Consider the following 24,019-nt stretch of genomic DNA (forward strand, 5'->3'; position numbering starts at 1 on the left):
AGATAGACATTTATTGTTTTCCAAAAAAAAAAAGAATAACATGAGTCTTCAAATTTCATGACAACTCGATACTGTTTTGCTATCCTCTGCCTTTGGCTCCTTTTTGTCGTATACGAGTTACGTACTTTCATGTAAGGTGGTTGTTCCTTTCGGCCGTTGGATTTGTTGTTTATCCTAATACAATAAGAGAAATTATTTTTATATAATAAGTTTTGTTTAATTGAGGGGGGGGGGGGGGGGGGAGAGAGAGAGAGAGAGAGAGAGAGAGAGCTGTAAAATAAAATGAATAATATATAAAAAGAAATAACAAAAAACTATAAAAATTTATTGGCTGAATAATGTTCCTGACTCAAATATTTTAAAGCTCAGTGTCTGTTGGAAAACCTTAGGCTTAGGGTTATTGAAAAGTGAGTAACACATACTCTATGTAGTAATTGAATACAACATTATCATAGCACAGACAAATTAAAGTAGTAAGAGAAATAGATTAACTTTTTACAATTGGTTAATAACGTATTTATCAATAATTATTAATATTTTCTATGCATAGTAAGAACAATTATAAATTATTTTTTAAAATAAATTTTATCTATCATATCAAAGTCTTTTCCCATACATACGATCATAAATTAAGCCTTAATACTGAATTATCTACAAACTACATTAAGCTTTCTTGTTATTAATAATATATGAACTTTAGTTCCTTATGGAAATAAATACCCCTCATTAAACTGTAGTATCTTAAAGTCAAAATTAAAGAAAGTTAATAGAATCATGGCTCAAAGAAAGTCTTACTTTAAAGACCTTAATTTAAAAACTTTTATATAACATTATTATACCACCTATTTGACAGGTTATTATTCTTATCTAGTGTAATTATTTGTTTAATTAATTATTTTGTTTTATATTTCTGTTTATCTGTAAAACTTTAAAGCAACACAAGTTTCGATATTTTTATCTTTATCTTTCACTTTTGCTCATTATTTAATTGAAATCCAGAGAACGAATAATAATTGTTTTTAAAAATATTGCTGTTTTTTCAGTCTTTTTCGGTCTAGCCTTTTCATCTTTTGAGATCGTATAACTGTCAAGCGTGTGTATTAAATTATTCGTCTATTAGCATGTGCTCGAATAAAATGATTTTCTTCATTGTATATATTTAAAATAATTACAAGAGAATCTGATTTAGTTGATTGAGCGAAATATGCAAGTTTTATATAAAAAAAAATTATATATGTCTTCAATTTCTATATATAAAAAATTTAAACAATTTAAGTCTTTTTGTACTTTCTTTTGATTTAGGATAAGAATCTCACTTTTTTTTAATATCAAATTCAACCAATCGAGCTTAGCAGCTGCCATATTATTTGTTAGTGTGGGAATATATTTTGTAGACTAATAATATGTTATTTTCAATTCATAATTGTGCCTTACTATTTAAGGTAATCATATCCAAAAGTGACTAACAAAGTTTAAGTAAGATACATATAAACTTAATTTCGAAGGCATATAATTAGCAAACTATAACTACATAAAACTATGAGAAAAATAGCCCGTAGCACTTAAACGCAATTTTGAGCTAAAATAAGAAAGTTGTTTCTTAGGAAAAAAAATAAATGAAAAAGAGGTGAACTAGGAAACTTGTGCCTAGTGCATTGTTCTACGGCATGACGAGCAAAGATGGGACCATTTGCTATGGCTTTATTTTGGTCATTTACATGGACATGTGGAATTTTATGAATACGAAAGTAATACGCATAAAGTCAAGTACTGGTAAAATTATATCTCAAAGGAAGCTTATTGATCATGACGTGTTTGTTTGTGCCAAGAGGTCTAAACATGGTATAAGGATATTAATTAATTTGTAGTAGCACCTTCCACGAGGGAAGCACTACTACATGACAATATAGGGGTAGTCCTAACCTAATTAGTTTCAATCCAAACTAAGCCAATCAATACTTCAAGCAGCAGCATTATGACCTTCTAGTAATGTTTATATATATATATATGTGTGTGTGTACTTTTGATTTTGAAAGCCTTGAAAGCCTACGTTTAAGTTGCACCAGATTATTAATGAGTTAGTTATCAATTGTTAATATTTACTGTAGATTTTTTTTGGGTGAATTTTACTATAGAAATCATTAATTGATTATCAATATTTTCAATAATACTAGCAATTGATAATTAACATATATACCAGTCCAAAAAAAATTAGCATATACGTCTGTAGCATTGTGTAAACATAAGTACGTAATTGTGTACTCTTTTTTGACGTTTCTAAAACTTGCATGAAGTTTAGATTAAATAGTTATTTTATGAATAAAAATGAAATATTTTGAATTTATATATACAAATATATATTCAATAAAAACTATAAATGTGTGGGAAAATGGGAATCTGTTCTTTTATTTATTATTAACGAAAATTATTTATTTTATTTTTCAAAATATGCACTACTTTATGAGGACTTAGTTATTCTTTTGGGTTTTGGGTTGGGGGTGATAATTACATCACATTTTATCCACAATCGCTATCGTGAGCGAGCTTGCCTAGAAGTTGACACGGCTTTTGAGTAAACTATTGAAAAAAATCATTTTCTTTTTAGAATTAATTAAAATGTATTAATATAAATTTTAATGCTCTCATTTAATTATGAATTTTCATATATGATAAAATTGATATTGTTTGCAATAATGATTATTACTTCAAATGTCACATTTAGAATGTTTTTTAATTAGTTGAGAATGTAAAAGAATTTACACTAAAAATGTATTAAAATTAAACTTTTATTTTTGTTTGTTATTTTTTCATAATTTTAAAACCCTATTACTTAATAGATGATAAAATTATTCTTTCTATTTATAATTAAAGTGTTGAAGAACAGATGAAAAAGTTAAAATTTTGATTGCGGACAACCCAACTTAAATCTCTTCATGACAAAAATTAAGGTGTTAAAGAATAAAAAAAAAGAGGTAGGAGGGGGAAGTATATGCACTCTCTATATATATATATATATATATATAGGGCCACTTGTGATAATTTCACGTATCTATACATGTACTCTAAATAACGTATCAATATACAACGAAAAATTTATTTTCCGTCTTCTCTCCCTCTCCAATCAGCCCTCAACAACCATGCAAGATAGAGTCCGTATATTAGGGCCACGGCCATATGCTAATGTCTAGCTTATTAATATTCATTTTTCAGTTGAAAACTGGTGCAAATGGAAACTGTTTTGAATACTTAAATTAATGTTTGAAATACCTTTTTGTAAGTGTGTGTACGTAGGAGTAACGCATATCTATAGTTTTATCAAAATGTAAAAAGCTAATCTCAGTATGATTAATATATTGTTATTATTATTAAAAATCAAACTAAATCACGTTAGGGTTTATGTGGAAGTATTTGTTTGATTTTTAATCAAATACATACAAAGTAGTGATAAACAAATATACAATTGAGATGCTGATCTTGGAGTATTCATAAAGACTTGAAGAATAAAGGATACATATGGAGAGAGAGAGAGGACCACACTCTATGTTTAAGTAAAGAGTTGGGTCAAGTTTAAGACTAATTAAAAACCTAACAACCACGTTCATGTGCAGTAGTAAACTGAGTTGTTAAATTAATTAATTGCATGTTTAATGAGCCCTTTTGCCTATTTTATGCTTTCGATGCCTAAGTTAAGAAAAGGATCACATGCCAACGAGGAATGGAATATGGAAATATTCCTCCTTAACATAATTATTGAGTACTATTTATATAAATAGAATATTAGCAATTGATATATATATATATATATATATATATATATATATATATATATATGCATGCATTGGTGAATACACATTATCTGTTGTAGGGACAATTACTCCCATCAATTTTTATTATTATTTGTTAATGTATATAAAAAACAATTTTACCCCCATAAAAAAGTTATATATTATTTTTCTTGTATTTTTTTTAATCTAAAGTCTAAATAGATATAAAACATTCAATACAAAAATTAAATATTCAAGTTCAAAACATTTGAAATTGGTTTCTCTGTTATTCTTTGAGAAAGGGACAACAAAGAAGTCAGGTCCAACACATTTAGTCCAATTCTCATTATTGTTACACTAATACAAAAAAAAAAAACACACTACACACTACATAGAGCACACAATTTCATATAACATCTCAAAAATAATCCAATAATTATTTAGGTAAAGATTATCTAAATATATCTTTTAGTAAATGAAAAAAATATATTAAATTATTTTTTAAAAAAGATATTAATATAATAATATATTATATTAGATAAAGATAATAAAAATAATAGATAAATAAATATTGATTAAACAAATCTCAAAGATATAATTTCAAATTACGCAAATAAATTATGAGAATCACAAAAATAAATAGTCCCTCTTAATGTTAGTGGGTTGCTCAAGAATTAAAAAAAAAAACAAATAAATTTTGTTGAGACAAAGATAATAATAAACTCAAATTATTTGTTTCAAGAGGTGAGTAAAAAATATATTTTTTAAAATTTTCATGCTATAATTCTTTTAGGAGTGCTTTTCTTTTACTATATTCTTTATATAAAGAAATAAGAATTAATGATATCTTAGTGTTGCTTATTTTAATGAAAATTGCATTTCATACACTAAATTAGTAACTTATCTCACAAGTTTGTTTATAATGTGAATTATTCCTCACTCCCTCTTATCCTCCCAATTCTTAGAATGGCCAAACACCATCATCTCTCACCTTAAATCACTTCATCATTCACTTACACTTTTTATTCATTTTTCTTAAATCTAATTAGATCTAATTCTTAAACTTATTCAATTATTCACATTCATAGAATCACGGTAGTCTCACTCACGGGCGTGTGTGCTGTGTGCATTGACAGCATTGCGGTCTTTGCGGAGTTCCAATTTTTGAGAAAATGTGGTAAGACTTTTATAAAAAAAAAAAATAGTCTTTTACTCTTTTCAAATTTATATTATAAATTGTTGATGAAGTCTAGCATAGTGTAAGGAGTTTTATTTGTAAGCAAAAGGGAGATTAACTTTTTTTTGTTCTCTCTTTTTTGTTTTTTTACCTTAGCTTTGATTTTCCCTATGATAATTTCAACTGTTGAAAAATATTTCTCTACAAAGTGAAGAATATAATGTAGAATCACATAAGAGATTAATGATTAAATAATTGTTTAGTTACATAGAGAGAAATATTTTTGATAATATTGATAATGAAAAAATCATAGAATATTTTTAAAGTATAAAAATACGTAGAAGACAATTGTAATTTGTAAAAAAACTTTAAGTACTTTAGATTTTTATTATTATAATATTATATATTTTGTAATATCTGGTTATATTTTATTTTTATGAAAAATATTAGAAATTATTTCTTGTCATCACTGAGAAAACTTTTTGGTTCCGTCATTCTATATATATATATATGCTCTTTGATATTTTTTTTCAACACTCTATTGTTATTATTTTATTTGGATTTCATTATATAGAGAGTGAATTTAAATTAGTTAATTAGTAGAACTGGTATGAAAATTATAATATTTGATAAATAAATAAAAAATAGCATACCGCATGTATTTCTATCCGGTTACATGAATTAAGCTTGACAGGCTATATGCATGCATTCATTAAAAATTCACTTTTACTGTTAATTATAGAAAAAGGATTTTTTTTAAAAAAAAAATACGCCCTATATCATTATTTGGACTCCAGGACAATTTCTTCTTTCAATTATTGTTCTTTTCCCCTTCTTTTTAAAAATAAAAAAATTCAAGTATGAATTGAACATAAATTAAATTGAGACTTAACCTCCAAAGTTTTTGGTCCGATGGTAAAACATCCCTTCAACTGATGGTGGTATCTTCCACACATTAGACGAATTTGGAAGATCAGTAAGGTTCAAATTAATATTTATAATTATTAAAAATAACTATTAGATTATTTTTATCTATAATATAATAAATACTTTTATATTAAGTTAATTTTGACGTTGTTGAAATAAAACTTCTGGTTACTGCTGCCTCGTGCACATATCTAAAAGCAAAATGAGTATGCGGAGAGATTATGGGGAGTGAATTGCATGTTGTCCTGATTCTCAATCTATCAAAGTAGTAATTTAAAGGCAAGTTGCGATTGTTTACCCCCATGCATTTTTAAATGAGACATTTGTCTTTGACACTGCATTTTCAAATATTTTATTCATCTCCATGATATTACCATGGATATTCATTTTTTTTCTATTGCACCAGCCACGTTTTTTATTTTAATTATGTTGAAGCATTCTTTCTTTCTACCCCTCCCCAACACAAAATTTATATTGGATGGAGAGTTAATAATGTAATCGCTTTGTCGAGATTGAAGGGAGAGGTGGTATAGCTATTTGCAAAAATTATGATGCTCAAGTTAGTAAATGAGCAAGCTAGGTAACTATTTTAAAAAAAGAAACTAATTATGAAGAAGAGAATGTAAGTAGAACGAGTGCATATATATATATAATACGAGAGGTGTATGTAAGTAGAAGGGTTATTAAGGAGGAGCTCGAGTGCTTTCTACATATAAGATCTATGCTTATTGTAAGAAGAATTTGAGTGATTTGAGTTCGTGCATGAGGTTGATATTAAGACATAACATTATTATATGAGAAATTTTAGTCACTATCTAGGTAGAAATCGGAGGGAGTATTACTTACTTTTTAAGAGATACTTACTTCACATTAATAATACATTTTTCTAATTTCTTATCCGATTACTTATCCATTCACTCATTAGGAGGTTACGGATAGGAAGACTGGACCACGTATACACTCCAAAGAAGAAAGAGATTAATTCCCATACAATTAAAGCTTTACCATTACAAGTTAACTAATCTCTTGTACAACAACACCTTGTGCAGGGTTACTTTTCATTCTCCCACGTAAACAAGATACAATCCACGATAACATAAATAATAAATTTAAATTTTTTTTTCCAATAAAATATGTTACACAATAATGGTATGTGCACAATTCTTATATATAATTGAATGGATTGGATAAATGATCATATATGAATGTAACCCCCAAAAAAAGAATTAAGCTTATCTGAAGAACACGTGCTAACTGCGTTGTACATTTATTAGGACAACGAGAAAAAAAAGAAGACAATAACTTTGTCATGGCCCATAGTATTTGAACTCATACCAATCTATTTGCATACATTGCATCCAAGTATGTACGGGTATAGCTATATGCATAAAAATAAATATAATAAACACATAGACATAGCGGTGACAAATTTGACAGCTTCGAAACTGAAAAGTTGTGAATATTGGCCAACTTATACCTCCAATATGTCCAAAAACACTCGTGTAGCATTGCGTGAGTTTGAATTTTTGCGTTTTCCCCGTTGAATGTGTGATAAGAAAAAGACATCATAAAAAAAAGTGTATAATGCTTAATTGTTTATTTATAATCTGGTAAAGTGATACATTATAAAAGAAGTTAAAAAAACATATAGTTTGAAAGCATCAAATACACATATTAATGTACATATGCATCAATGTATGTAACGAATCTGTTTGGCTCAGAGAAAAATTACAATAGAAAGAGTCAAGAATTGATTCTGCAAGAGTTTATGCAGACACGACACGTGACGAATTTCCTGTATGCATATAATTAAATTAGACCAATGTATTATTTATTCACAAATAGAAGGTAATGCAGCCATAAAAAAATAAAGCACAAATATGAAATATCATAATACTATGCAGATATTCTCAATCAGCTAACTAAGAAGGGATTTAATTATAGTAAACCAAAGTTCCAACGCTTACCAATAATTAACAACCAAATAAAGAATATGACTATATGAGACACTTATTACGTTTACCGTTAGTTCCCTCCATGCATTGGCATGTTAACAATTACGCCAATTTCGGCAAGCTCTCGGTCTCTTTCACTTTAGGAGATATATATGTGCCTCTTAAATTTTGACTATATTTATTTGATTCAATTATTTCGATTAATTAGTTGGAAAGAACTTCAAATAATTTGTAAAACTCAAACCGTGATTTGCGCCTTTGACTTGGTAGCACCATCCTCATGCGTATCTCTTTTGTTCCCAAAAATTAGAAAAATTTGTGATTTGAAGGACGATGCCATTGTCAAAACAAAATGAAATAGGTCTTTTTGCACTACTTGTTTCTTATTGGAGACCAGCTACAAAGTGTGACTTTAGTTTCGTGCTGCATTGAGAAAGCATATCATATTACGTTGGACTAAGTGGAGCATCTTTGATTAAGCAGTGAAAGTGGGGAACATTTTCACTTTCATATTGCTTTGTTCCCATACCCCATCAATTTCTATTAGCTACTTTATTTCTGGTTTTGTTTGCTCTGGTAATGACGCAATTAATCATGAGGTTCTATTATAGGTAACCTTAGCAATGTTTTATAGCTATCACCCACAGTAATTTGTGTTTTTTTTTTTTATCATTAATAACTTATGTTGTTGACTTCACCAATTCCAGACCATCGATTTTTTTTTTCGGAATTAAGAGAACTTTTATTTTTATTGGATAATAACAGATATATCACTTATCTCTCAGTTTATTCAAATTCAAATATTAGATTTATTAGCTGTCATTATCTCTAATTTTGAATTACTAGTTTATCTTCGGTCATTATCTTTCTATCACTTGTAACAAACTCTCCTATTTATGTATTTCGCGCTTCACAATTGAATCAATGTGAAAAAACCTTTATTCTCAGCCTCTTTAATTTTTAATCAAATTACTGCAGAAGGGTCTGTTATGCTGTAAACATGAAATTGGACCTCCTAAAAATAGTATCTCTACCCCCTTTTGATTTTATTTTTTTTGCGGAATAAAGAGAACCTTTATTTTAATTCACTTATGTGATTTGAGGTCGAGTGCAGGAGAATAAGAATAGATTAGAAACAAATAAAATAATAATATATAAATAAGGTGATGGGTTTAAATTCTCAACTCTCAAGGTATTTTTGGACAAATAAACAGAAGCTGAAAACCTACTAAGTACTAGCCCATTTATCTACATTCTTGGACAAAGATCCGTACACAAATTATAATAATCAGTATCCACCATATTCTCTTGAAGAGAATGCGGGAAAATTGAAAAACAAAAAAGATAGAGAAGATCATAGGGCATAAAAAGAACAGGTTAATAAGAATAAGTAAAAGGAGAGAATAAAAAAAGAATAAGGAAAGCATAAAATTATTCTCTTGCACCAAAGTATAAAGGGTAGAGTTCAAACAATGATATGCACATGCACATACTCTGCCTAAATACCATCATCTATGCATACCCCCTCTACAACCATGGTTGTAACTTGCATTTTTATTTTTTTTTTTACTTATTCCAGCAGTCTCTACGTTTTATTTGTATCTTATAAATACGTGTAACAGTTGTTATATCGTTGTATTTTTTTTCCATAGAAATGTTAACAATATACTCTTCTAAATATATTTTTTATTGGTTAAAATTTATTGAAAATAAAAAAAATCTTACTTAATATTTAATGAATTTCTCCTTAATCTTTTTAATTTTCAATCAATTCCAACAAGGAATATGTTGCTAGCACTCCTCAATAAGAGAAGAGAAATGTTAACAATACATCCTCTAACATATTTTTTTAACACATTCTTTGAACTAAAATTTATTAGGAATTTTTGTTGTTGTTGATGTGCAAGAAGCACAAGGCAGCTTCCGTCAAGGTTCAATGAAGTAATGACACGTTCATGTAGGGGTTATTTGGTTGGAGTGAAGAGAAAAGAATAAAATAGAAAAAGAAAAGAAATATTTGAATTAAAATAGAAAAATAAAGGTGTGGAACCTATACAAAAATTTAAAAATTTCTTCTTTCCTTCCTATTTAATCTCAACCAAAAGAATGAGTTAGAGTTGGTGGAGATGTTTCATATGCATTGCGCAACACACGATAAAGCTACTGTCATATCAAAGGGAGGAAGTGACCATGAGCCTTTGCCTTTACTAGATTTGAGAAGGAAGGGAAGGGATGCTAATAACAATGGTTAATAAAGGTGATTAATTTGTAAAGAAGCCATTAGTCCTTTCACACTATGGCAAAAGCAAAGTGCAAATTTGAAATGACTACACCAGATTGTTTGAGTCCATCCATGATAAAACCAAATCTTGGAATCCAAAGAACCTGGTGGTGGGGTTCCAAGCTGATATAGCTGCCTCCTACCAACTGCAGCTTGCAGGGCGTAACAGACATGCACGTTCGCATAATTAATGTATGCTCCAAGTCAAAATACCTCTTTATAACGGTCAATTAGCTATTGGTTAGGCAGTTTGGGTGGTTGTAACTTGCATTTTTATTACTCATTGCAGTAGATACAGTGTTCATTTCTATCCTACAAATTCATGTAACATCTGTTATATCATTCATATTTTCAATAATAAAGGAATACTTGTGTCACGCTTCCCTCCCCTCTTCTACATTTGGGTTCAATCAGAATTCAGAAATGAGTTTTCAACACATCTGAGGTCAATGATTCAACATACAACTAATCGGTCATTTTTCCTCCAAATATGAGCGTTCTTTTGCGCACAAAATAATACAGAGATGCCTGATTAACAAATAGCACGTACCATGATAATGAAACACTGCATTCCATAGACGACAGAGTGAAACTAATTTACACCACGAATCCAAGTATTGGCTATATTTACTCGGTCTAAGCATGATCCACTTAGCACCAAAAATCAACAGCTCCGCAAACATAAAAATACAACTACATTCACAAAGGAAAACTATGCACAATAAAACAAAATACAAATCTACATGGTCTCCCATCCTATTCATGCCTCCAAATATTCAGCAAGAAAGAACACTCAATTCTACTAAAACGGCCATTGAATAACCTTCTATAATTTTGTATAGAACAAATTGTTAATCACTCTTCTAACACCACCAAATGAATTCAGTTCAAGCATCAGCGCACATAGCCAATAAACAGGTGAATGTAGTCATCCCCGAAGATTTTAGATCACAAGCCCGCTTTTGTTAAGACCACAAGGAACTTAGTTTGGACGCAAGTTTGGCAGCCTTGTAGTCATCCCGAAGTTGAATAAATCTGGTGCATAGCAGAGAAAATAACATTTTGATCAGCAATCATGGGCAACGACATTAGGTTATTTGCTGATTGGGGTGTTTTCTGTGTGTTGGGGAGGGGGGCTGACTAATAACCACCACCACCAAGACTTATCCTAACATTATCAGTCAACATCATTAGGCTATCATAAAAAAACTGTTTAGTCAGATCATTTTCAAGTTTTTCCTGAAGTTTTCCTCTACCCGTTTTTGATTGAACAATCTTCCATTTGATCCACTAATCTTAATGGAACCCTTAATAGTTGTCTTCTTAAATAACCAAATTACCTTGTGGTGAACCACAAAGTGTGGCTTCAGTGGTAAGAAAGCTTGAATTCAATGGTTAAGTGTCAAGTGTTTGTGTGGAGGGACAACTAATACCATGATTGGGGATTATTCTCACCCCAGAATAACTTTATGAAACAAATTAAGAGTGTAAGAAAAGCTCATAAGACCACACACACAAAAAAAAATAGAAATCATAAAATAAATAACCTAATGAAAAATGGAAACAGTATGAACAATGAACCTAAACATATGAAATCTCTGGAAATTGAACAGAAACAGGAAAAGTTCTTTTCTTATATACATATACCATCATTAGTCAACTTATAACGATATGGGTGGCTGTGGTGGTGTACTAGTAATAGAACAGCAGACCATAAAACACGAATTATTGCATTAACAGATCCAATGTAATTATACCTTTGCGCATCTTTCCGTATGCTGGGTGTGCCCTCAAACAAAGTTGAAAGGCTCTCAGGAGCAACTATAAATACATTGGCCATTCTATAGAAAGTGTTAAGAAATTAGTATGTAAAAAATGGGAGACAGGAAAAAATTTGAAAAGATTTGCATGTCGTTCAACTTACATGCCCAACAATTCAAACTTTTCATCAACAGAAGGAGCATTGAAACTACGCAGAAATTCTCCATATTCAGTAATGTCACGCTTCAGTCGCAACCCTCCACTGCAAAGTGATTCATGGGCACACAACAATCGGCAAATATTATAGAACTAGTAAGTAATATATATAAAGTTCATAAAATACTGTCAGCATAAAAATTGAAAAAAGTTGGAGATAAAAACACTTGCCATAAAAGCTAAAAATACAAAAATAGATGTGGCTAAAAGAGTTCAACCATTACAAAACATAGGGTAAAAGAAAGGCCATTGAGGAAGATCAATCTGTGATTAGCTTATGAACATTTTTTTCCAAGTCAAAGCAGTATGTATTACAGTAATATGTACGGTAACAAGATAGATAAAGTAAGGAATGCAGGACCCTGGCCTATTTACCTTGGATTAAAAGTATACTTCTGCCAATGGTTTAGTAGCACCTTGTGCAAGCGATTTCCCTAAAATGACAAAAATTATCATGTTATCAGTAAAATTAGGACAGAGTCCAACCAACGCAAAGTATTTCACCATAACCATTTCAGCACCTGGTAAAATAATGATGTACGAGTGAAAGTAAGACAGGTAATAGAACTAACATGGCACATCACAATTATTATTTAGTACAAATCAAATCACTTGATGCAAGTGAAAAACATGTAGTAGAACTAATGCAACATTAACTTTTTTCCAAGTCAATTTTCATTTTATATTTTCTTGCTATATCTTTGTCTAAAAACATAGCTCAACTAAGTGGTATGGACAGAGTCCATAATCCATATCATCAATGTGAAAGATAAAGTTCAAATAATATTATCCAAAAAAAAGAAGCAACCATTATGAGTTAATGGACTGAACGGATTCCAAATTTTGAAAATTTTGAATAATAAAATATAAGTAGATGAAAGTATATTGTTGAAAGAAATAAAAAAAATTCAGGCAGAAGCAAATCAGTGTCACTTTGTACCAGATTAACTGCCCAAGACAGATTGGGTTGACATTAACATTGGATAATGGCAAGATCTTCCTTGGACACAACAAATGAATCACTATGTGGACCCTTCTCCATCAGTAAGACATTGATTAGGGACAGAACTACCACAACAAGGAAGTAAAAAAACCTTTACCCCATTAAAATAATGATAAACTCAAAAGGATTCTCTCTAATAAATAATACCCATATATACTGTTATCTACAAAAACAACTTTCAACTAATGATAGTTTGTTATAAGATCCAAGAACTTTATGAAAAGATCATCCGCCTATCTGCTTGATTCTGTACAAGCAGCCAACTATTTGATTAAATAAGACATTAAATCAATATATTCAATGATCAGCTATACAATATCATACCAACTCAGTCAGGAATGCTTGTTTGTTAAGGCCTTCTAAAGCAGTAAATGCAGACTCCAGCACACGAGAAAGATAAGCAACAACTCTGACAAAGAAAACCAAATATCCTTGTTAGTTAGGAATATAAAGATGGAGAGATAAATTTGAAAAATAAACATTGATATCATCACTCTAATGCATTGTCTGATGAAAATATGAAATGAAATCCATCCCAGTCAACAATGTTAAAATGATTCAAACTTGGTCCCTTAAATAACATTGAGAACAGGAGTTGGTGTTTATAATCTATATACCCTTGCTTGTTTTTAAAACCAACCAGATTTGCAAGGGAGATCAGGAGTTGGTGTTTTGCCCAGTCTGGTCAACCCTCTAAAAGTGGAAGCTTAGAAACCAGCAAACCAGTGCTAGAGATATATTTCAATTTTTCCTCTATGATTCTACTTGTATACTTAACATACATCATATTGTTTATATACTGTTATATATTTATAGGTATGTATGTAAACAAGCTTGGTTGGACCTAGAATCCTTGAACTGATCCAATTTTTGAAAGCTTGCTAGATAGAAACACACATCAAGAATGAAATCATAAAATTTCAAATGTTCAGCAAACTAAAAACAACTGAGTTCACATACAAACAGAGATATAAATCACAGAAAATATCAATATCATCAGTACTAATACTAGTTTCAGTTCGAATTTCAAGTGACATCCACCTTGTGCAGGCACTGGTTGCCCGGTGGTCAGGAGCCATTCCATCATCAGGTGATCGATAATCTGTAGCCTTTTGTTCAGCTGAAAGCAACCGCTCCACCTGCCAAGGGGTTTAAAGTGGAATATTTTAAGAGTTTGGGAGCTAGGGTTCAAACTTGATTAGAAAAAGAAAAAACACAGGAAACACCCTGAACCAGAAACAGCCCATTTTTTTATTACAAGGATAATTATGCAGACAGAGAGTAGCCATTATGTTTAATATAGTTGACCACTGGCTATCACACAATATTATAGGCAAAACAGACCTCAGCCATGACAGTTTCAATGCACTGTTGTAGTCCTTTGTAAGCAGCAGCCTCTGCACTTGACATTGCTGTAGCCATTTCCTCACAAGCAGCAGCATGTGCACCATCAACGGGGAGCAAAAGCCGAGATATAGAATTAGCAAAGTACTGCAGAAAATTACTCATTTCAGCCATAGGGTTTTGTTTATAGCAAAAAATATTAATTAAAAATAAAGGCTCAATATTGTACTTGTTGAATAATAGCTACACTGCTTCCAGAACGTTGTACAGCAATCATAAAAGATCTGAAACTACTTTCACCAGCAGCTGCTGCCGCCTCTGCCTGCATATCAACAAATAAATCTTGAATATGTCTGGTGAAATGTGCTCATATATACTATATACTTTAACAAGAGCATGCAAAAAAATTATGTAATTACAGCAGATGCAGCTGCAGCAGCCACTCTACGGGTAACACTTGTACCCAGCACAAATCTTTCCCTCAAATTAGCTGCTTCAGTCAGGCTGTCTCTCGCCCGTTCAAGCCCATCTGCTATATATTGACTAACCTGCAAAAGAGACAGAGAATGACCCCAGAAGAATGAACTCCAAAGCACTGAAGGTATCAAGTATATGAATGCTGTAAAATGTGACATTAACTTACTTGGTCTAGCAGGCAAGTAAACACTGCTTTAACATGGGTTGCAAGTGTAGCAGGCTGTAAAAGAACAACAGTTTCAATAATTCTACAAAGGATTAAAATATTAAGTTCAACACAAAATATCAGCATCTTAGCTACCTAAACATTGATAAGTGCCAAACAAAGACACATTGGAAATATCACAGAATGATGAATTATTACAAAAACGTTTTGATAAACTATAATACAAAAAAATAAAATAAAAATAACATTTAGAATTAGTATACAAAGGCTATTTAATTTTTATACTTGTCCAAATCATAATTAACTATTTCACTATACAATTAGTTCATCAACACGAAATGAATTTAAACATACAAATATACTTGTTCCCTTGCTAAACTAAATTTTTAAGACGAAAAAAGATGGAAGAAAAATCCAAACTTGCCAAAGCATATGCCTAGAGAAAGCAACTTCGCTCATTAGGCTTCATCAATCCAATTAAACAAAACTTACTTGGCAGAAGATCCTTACTACAGTTATCCAAAGCAACTACAGTACTGCAGAGGATACTTTGGAAAGAAAAAAAAAAACTTCTGAAATTCCAGTTAGAGAAGCAAATAATTAATTACCTGGGAAGCAAAGAGATTGCATCTTGAGATTGCTTCTTCATTCCAACGCACAAACTCAGTTACAACAGTAACAGATATTTGCTGTTGAGAAGAAACTACTGAAGCTCCTTTTGAGCGTCCAATTGACCCAGATGAATCCGAAATCTGCTGGCTTTCAGCTCGCAATTCTTCCATCTGCAATTTTTAGCCACATAAAGCCTTTTGCAATCAAAACTAATTATTGCTGTAACATGTGTAAAATGTGAAGTGTGTGCATTATTTCTTTTTTGTACAGATTTAATTAGATTTATTCCAACAATAGGATTGATTGGTCAAGGTATCCTTATATGTAGTAACCAGGTTTGATTTGATGTCCACAATTTTAGCATAGTTTTACGATCAAAGTTGTATAACTAGTGATCTGTGTTGTAGTAACATTATTTCCTTCCTACTGTGTCTTTCAATATCTTACCAAAGAGGATGATTGGAATTGCTAAGGAATGGGTTAGGTTATATTATTTGTAATGTGAATAACTGAAAAGCAGCGCCAAACCAATTGTGTCCACTCCATGTCATCAGACAAGTTTTGGGTTTGTGGCTTCCCAAATTTGGCTTCAATACGAGTGTCTAATGCCTCATCCTTTTAGAATCATAATTCTTAAGTCATTGTTTCCCCATTTGTTTATTTTAGAGTCCGTTGATTCATTCAATTGTGATGTGCATGTATTTGCCAAAAACCATCATACAGTGAACCTTTAGAACTTGATCATTCTGATGCTTGGGAACCAGCTCCTATTTCTAAAATTTCTGGTGAAAAATGGTTTGTTTCTTTTATAAATGAATATATTAGGGTTACTTGGATTTACTTGATGAAAGACAAATTTGAGGTGTTTCAACTGTTCTGGAACTTTTCTCATATGGTTAAAACTCAGTTTGGAAGATCAATTAAATGCTCAAATAATGGAAAGGAATATGTGAATCAATCTTTTCTTAATTTTCACTAACAAAACAGTGTTATTCATAAGCTAAAGTGTGTTGATATCCTACAGAAAAATGGGGTAGTGGAAAAGAAAAATTGCCTATCTCCTTGAAGTTATCAAAGCTTTGCTGTTTCAAAAGTGTTCTGAAATCTTATTTGGGAGTTTTTTCAACTGCCACCCATCTGATAAACATGTTAACTGCCTGGGTTCTAGATGGTCTTACCCGAATACAGTCCATGACTCCCTTTTATTTCTCTTATAAAAAGTCTTCCATGCCATGTCTTTGGTTGTGTTGCCTTTGTCCATCACAGTCAACAGTGTGGTAAATTGGATCCTACGACAGTCAAATGTATATTTATAGGCATGCACCAGGCATAAAAAAGATCCAAATTCTATCACCCCTAAAGTCGCCAGTTTTATGTCTTCGTGGATGTTAAGTGTCATGAGACAGTATTGCACTATCACTAGTCCTCAACTTCAGGCAGTGCTATAGAAACTAAATCTCATGTTGAGTCCTCTTTTAGTCTTTTTCTCCTCCTTTTGACTTTCTTCCTGTGCAGGATTCAACATCTTCCTCTGGCACTACTACAAACACCATATTAAAATCATTTGAACCAACTAGAAAGGAAGCCAACAATCCATTATTGGTACACCAGAGAAGGAGAAAACCCAACTTGGTTCAAAAGCAATCCCAATTATCCAAACTGAAGGTAAGCACTTGTACTTCCAAGTCTTTGGAAATTCCTTTGAACAATTGTGATTCTAATCCCGATGACTTGCCAGTTGCCTTGAGAAAAGAAAAAAAGATCCTTTGTTAAATATGCATACCCTAGTTTGTCTCCAGTGCCCACTAAACACCTTTCTGTGCAGTGCCAGAGTTTTATCTCAGCCATTGATTCTATTGGGATCCCCAAACCAGTACAAGAAGCCTTAAAACATGAGAAATGGGTTCAAGCCATGAATGAAAATCATACTTGATGACCTAAAGGATTTGTGAGCTAATATGGATGAAAATCATACTTGATGACCTCAGAATTAAGTATTAAGTTCCTATGAAGCTTTTCTGCAACATCAAATTCGATTAGCATTTCTCATAATCCAGTTCAGCGTGACAAGACAAAAACATGTAGAAATAAAGTGGCCCTTCATGAAGGAAAAGTTAGACAGTAGCCTTCTAGAGACAAACTTTGGGAGGTCAGTTGGCAGATGTTCTAACAAAGGGGCCACCCACAGAACAAATTATAGATCTTACTGGCAAGCTATGAACAATAAACATCCATTCACAGTCCTGAGGAAAAGTGTTGTAACTTGTAAAATATGGCGCATGTGTATTATTTCTTCATGTACAGATTTAATTAGATTTATTTCTTCATTAGGATTGATAGGTCAAGTTATTTATTTGTAGTAATCAGGTTTGATCATTATTCTAGCATAGTTTTTATGATCAAAGCAGTATAACTATAAATGGTGATTTTTGTTGTACTCTTTGAATCATCACAAAATACTTTTCTGCATATGCCGAGTGTAAGGGGAAAAAATTGAAACAATCACAAACCTTCACTTTATATAATTGCCTAAGAGATGCCTGCTCATATTCAGGGTATTCATCCTTGTGACTTGAAAATAGGGACTCTGTTAGACCTGAATAATCAGAGAATTTTCTATTAAGTCACCTAATAACATTTTGAATATTCTTAATCCAGCACAAAACACATGTGACTATAGGACATATTGACATTTATTTAAAAACTATTTTTTAATCATTAGGGGGAATGAAATAAATAATACAAGACTGAAGCATATCTCTCATTACCGCATATTTATAAGATGGGTAAGGTCATAAAATTAATAAAGTCAAAAGTCCTACTTGAAAATTGCCATGAGGCAAGACTAGAGGACTTAGACTTCCCAGATCGAATAGAACCTTCTTCGTTAAGCCATATAAGAATTAAACTTCCAGATCTACCACTTACATTACACTGCCAAACATAAGTTGTTGTCAAAGTAAGCAGTTAAGTAAGAAAATACAATTCAAAACCATTCTCAATTTTCACCCCCTCTTGATTACTAAGGCTATGTTTGGGAATCCATTGGAAATGCTGCAAATGGGACATACACACATTCCAAAGCATCAAACTGAGCAGGAAAAAATTGTGCCATTGAAGTTGAACATCCTTTTGCCCCATTCCAACAGCTATTCAGCTAACCAAACACACACTAAATAGCAAATCCCTGACAACAACTGGCACAAAACTGGATTATATTGTTGGCAAATTATGAAAATGTAATTGTCGTCATGTTTCACTACAAAACCACTTGTGTACTAAAGTATTGTCAAAAAATACGTCTAACAAACAACCAATATGATTTCTTATTTCCTTTTTTAGTACCATTTGCATCTATGTTCCAAACCAATGTTCCTTTTAGGGATGGGTTCACCAATTTGCAATGAAGAAAATCAGGCATATTTGAAGTTAATTCATTACCCTCAACATCCAAGTCACCACATCCTACAGCTTGTAGATCTCTTGCTAGTTCTTGGGTCTTTTCATACGCCACTGCCAGCATTCGAAGATACTGAAACCTCAAATCAAATACAAATCACATTGGCATCAGCCTGCTGTCAAAACTGGCACTTGGATGATAATAATGAAGGAAGTTGGTTAATTGTACTCACTAATAGGAGCCCACCTTCCTCCATGGAAGGTAAATTGACAAGAGATGGTTTCTCTAACAGTTTGTCCAAAAGGGCAGTGATTCTCTGCTCTAAAACTCTCTGCATACAGAATTATGAGAACATAGGTTTTTGTGAACACAATAAAATATACAACCTGTTCAAAGCCACAATATTTAGTGAAGACCATGTCATCTGGTACCTGAACTAAAATTGACATAACTTCACTTGGTGAAGGGAATACAGCCGTGATTGTTGCAGCCTCTTTACGAACAGTATCTGTAAAAATTACTGTCAATAATTGGTCCTGCCAAGAAATTTTTCATTTTACAAACAGCAGAAAGTATATTTCAAACCTGTGATTTCTTTGTACAAGGAGGAAAGCCCACGAGCAACATTACTTGGACTAGCTTGGGCAGCCTGGTCACCAAGAACCAGCTTAGTGTCTGCATTCATTATTTCCACATCAATGAACATTGGACGAGTAGCCACATAATGTTGCATGGCACTTGTACCCCTGTTAAACTGCATTGCAAATATTAATTTAGTTAAATAGTTGCACTTATTTACCAAAAATTCAGCATTTGATATGTTAGTTGGTGCATTCAAATGTAATTATGTACAACAAAACTTTATTACCTGAGACAAAATTTTGGCACATTCTGCCATTGTGGTCAATTCTCTTTTCTGTGATGCTGCGTCAAACCGAGAAAGCAATCTATTCTCCAGTTCTGCAGAAATGGTGAAAGAATAATCAAACATGTTACTAGAGAAACCAAGAAGTCAGGGTTTTAACATTCATGGGCTGCAACTAATTATTTTGGTCATACCCTTATGTAAGGTCAGTTACTCCAAAAGGATCAGACAGTTCTTATATTCTAAAAAAGGCAGAAGAAAACAAAATAATTTGGTGTCCAAGTTTTTTGTAAAATACTGACCATTGCAGTAGTCCTGTAAATTAGCAACTGCCACTTCTAATCCTCTGCTAGCAGTTGCATTTCCCATAGCTGATGGGACAGGTATTCCATGTCTTCCGATATCTTCTTCAGCAAATGACCCTGAAAATTAAAAGAATTAGCATAGCATTGACAGAATTTGGTTAAAGCATTGTAAAAAATTCAAAACGCATCTTAATTCTTACGTAATTTCTGGGCAATCGAAGCAGCCTCAGCAACACGGCTATCATCAGAAAAAAGAGGTGAAAGCTCCATCAGGTCGCCTGGACTGCTATTGAATTCCATTAAGTACTGCAGATATTAATCAACCATAGGTAAATTTCCTAACACAAATGATGGTAAAATTAAAAACCAAATGAACGAACTGGTATTACTTTTATCAATTCAATTGTTTGACTGGCAGTTTCTCGCTGAGCATCTGCACTCTGAAAAAATATAAGAGGATTAGAAATTAGAAAAATGATTATATTTCAACGACAAAGGAGTAACTGACCAACCTATAAAACATAAAACATAATAATAATACAAACAAATGTGAGATCGAAATGCATCCATCAAACATAGTTGACGCATGGAAGAACTCTCTACCTGGAGATGATCACCTATCTTTGCTGCTGTCTGACCAACACTTGAAATTCGTGAATCCAACCTTGCAAAGCTGTCAAACAATCCATCCACACCTTTCTCTAGCTGAAAAGGAAACAAAAACAAATGCACAAAAATTCAACATATCATCTGAACTCAAACTTTCCAACTGATCAATCATTCAGGCCTAGCTAGATAGCAAGTTATAGAAGAAACTCATTCTCCAAAACAGAAACACCAAAATAATAAAGCACAAAAAGGAGGAGCACGAAGCTAATCAATGTAATTTTCAAAAGAAAACAAAAATTTCCCAAATATCACTAGGGTAAGGGTAATATATTTGTCGCCCCCCCTCCCATTTCATAAGGTTTGGAATAGAAAATAATTGCAATCTTATTGTTTTCTTTGAAACCACGTGTAAACTCTATGGAATCAATCCTACTCAAACCAAATAGGACTGCTATAGGCAACAAAACTCTCCCTGTGAGTATCTATCTAGGAGGCTCGTACTTGAGACTACTAGTTAATTAATAAGCTAAAACAATCTCAATGTCAATTGATCCACACATTCAGCAGTAACAATTGCAAATTTTTGTATAACACAAACAAGGTAGATTCCAGACTAACCTCAGCAAGTGTCTTCCGATGCTTAGAGTCTTGAACCGAAACATCTTTCTTAAGATTGTAGAGTCTCCCATCAATCTTCCAACCAAAAACACCACAACAATAAAACCAACACCTCAACCCAAACTAAAATCTCAAAAACATAATAAAAAAAAATACTAAATAAAGTAAGCAAACCTGTTTACGAAGCTCAAGCAGCTCCTTACAAGAATCCTTGAACAACGACAGGAGCTTTTCAACCTCAGGAAACAACGGACTCACAATCCCCTGCGAGTACTTGGACGCATCGGACGGCACGCGGAGATGCCCGTTCGGCAGAGCATCTCCGCCATCAGATTCCGATTCCTCCAATTTGTACGACGGGAGAAGGTCGTTCACGAGGTTCCCGAACAACGCGTCGAACGAGAAATCTCCCTAACACGGCAACAAGAACGAGTTCCTTCAATCGGAACCGAATTTGTTTTTAAGCTGAAATTAGCGAAGGTACCTTGAAATCGTCGATGTCGAGAATGAGAGGGAAGGACTGAGGCGGTGGTGCGGCTTTGGAGGGCTTGGAACTATCGGTCCTGGCTCCATCTCTTGGCTCTCTCATCACGGAGGGAGTCAATAATGTGCTTCGATTTCGGCAAAGTGTGAGTGAGGGTTGCGATAGCGATCTTCTTCTTCTTCGGTTGTATCGTTGGTGTGTTTGAAGGCGAACTGTAACTGGAAAAGTGAGACACGTTGGTGTGTATGGATCGATGATCGAGCAGCAACAACGAACACGCTGGAAGGAAGCTGGAAGGAATTTCGGAACGGCACAAAATTATTAACAATTAAATTAACCAAAATATTATTCATTCATTGTTTATAACTATATTAATCTATTATATAAAATTCCCTAAAAACAATAGTCTATTTATAAAATAGACTTTTTTAATTTTATATATAACTTTTAGGAAGGTTTTATTTTTTTATATGATCCACGACTTTTTCTTTTTCTGATACATTTTATTACCCACGGCTTGATCTTACTGAGTATATTATAAATTATTTATTTTGTTTGATGATAGCATATACACAACCAATATTTAATTTTGTAATAAATAAATATATTTAAATATCTAAATTATTTGAACTTAATTTAAGTTATGATATAAAGTTAACATTAATTATTGATATTTTAAAAAAAATACTGAATTTCAATTTAAAGATGAAATAAAAGAGAGTAGGTTAAAATGGTAGGAAAATCAAATATACAAATGAAAATAATAAAAAATATATTTTGAAATGATTGGAAAAAAAATTAGTTCGAGAGTAATACGTGAAAATTGAAACATACATTCAAAAGAGAAAAATAAATATTAAAAATGTCTAATAAGAGGATGGGAGAGAGTGAGAGTTTCATTTTCTTATGTATTTTAATTTATAACATAAGAATAGTTTTAAGTTTTAACCATTTTTAGCATAATTTTTATCAAAATGATTATTATAAAATTCAACCATCTCATCACACATGACAAATTATTATTAGATTTGAATACAATATAAGAAATCTTTACTCTATCAATGTATTTTAATTAAGTTTTAAAAAATAATTTAATTGTACTTTTGATTTTCTTACTATTATCTAAATTAAAAAAATTTCTCCCTCCAAACTTTTTTTCGCAAATTTGATTACTATTGTTTGAAATGTCTAATTTTTATTATCTATTAACTTAACTCTCAATCTTAAACTAATATTTTCATATATAATTATAAGAGAAATCAATTTACTTTTTGAATAACTAAAGAATTATTCCTCATCCCCATATTTATTTTCTTAAAATTTAATGGTTAAGATTATCTACTTGTTACAATCATTAGATTTTAAAAAAAATAATGAACATGAAAAAAAAAATACTCTTACAATAAGTTCATCTCTCTTCGTAATTATATAATATAGATATACAACTATATAAGGAAAAGTCAGCAATTTCGTGGACAATAAGGATGTGTCCACCTCTCCATAAACATGCTGCTCTAGTGAATGTGATTTTGGACATTGTCAATCATCAATGGTCTTTGTCTTCCAAGTGTATTAGTAGAGAGGAAAATTTATAAGGTAGCTCATCACTTGGTTACTCTGGTGCCAGGCAGTCCCAGCCTTTGTTGTTTTGGGATGCTCCTTCTCACCCAACTACCCTCCTTCTTAGGGATAGTTTAGGTTGAGTTTTTGTTTTTTATTTTCCAATGAATAAAAAATAAACAAATTTTGGACCAAGAGCAAATACTATTTATGGTGCCATATGGCAATGGAAGGGTCTTAAAAAGTCAAATTTTATTGTGGAAAGTGGCTCATGACAGCTTGCTGACAAGTAAGGCTAAATACATAAGACACATTTCATCCAATCATTTTATCCGCATGTGTTTTCAATTCCAAGAATTAAGAAACTACTAGAAACAATTGAATAATTAATTTTTTATTTAGTTAAACATTCATGCGCTTTGAGAAACTAACAAAATGAGTTTGGTTTTCAACTCCAAAAGACACAAACCCAAAAACAAAAATCATAAATCATGT

At 31.8% G+C, this 24,019-nt stretch overlaps 1 protein-coding gene across 1 annotated transcript; it reads right to left on the reverse strand.

Moving 5' to 3' along the window:
* Positions 1-10,651: 10,651 nt before the first annotated feature.
* Positions 10,652-22,290, reverse strand: LOC114418226 (exocyst complex component SEC10b-like). Its single transcript, XM_028383468.1, has 24 exons — positions 21,965-22,290; positions 21,655-21,891; positions 21,481-21,555; positions 20,857-20,958; positions 20,643-20,693; positions 20,454-20,559; positions 20,251-20,370; positions 19,952-20,043; positions 19,669-19,837; positions 19,515-19,591; positions 19,316-19,414; positions 19,125-19,215; positions 18,194-18,279; positions 15,680-15,853; positions 15,072-15,125; positions 14,848-14,976; positions 14,658-14,750; positions 14,429-14,575; positions 14,126-14,223; positions 13,409-13,493; positions 12,457-12,515; positions 12,029-12,127; positions 11,862-11,945; positions 10,652-11,139 (listed from the first exon to the last, which is right to left on the reverse strand). The coding sequence occupies exons 1-24, from the start codon at positions 22,067-22,069 to the stop codon at positions 11,070-11,072; spliced, it is 2,502 nt and encodes an 833-aa protein (XP_028239269.1). The 5' UTR covers positions 22,070-22,290; the 3' UTR covers positions 10,652-11,069.
* Between the last annotated feature and the right edge of the window lie 1,729 nt (positions 22,291-24,019).

Source organism: Glycine soja, chromosome 7, assembly GCF_004193775.1.
Source record: "Glycine soja cultivar W05 chromosome 7, ASM419377v2, whole genome shotgun sequence".
NCBI classification, from domain to species: domain Eukaryota; kingdom Viridiplantae; phylum Streptophyta; class Magnoliopsida; order Fabales; family Fabaceae; genus Glycine; species Glycine soja.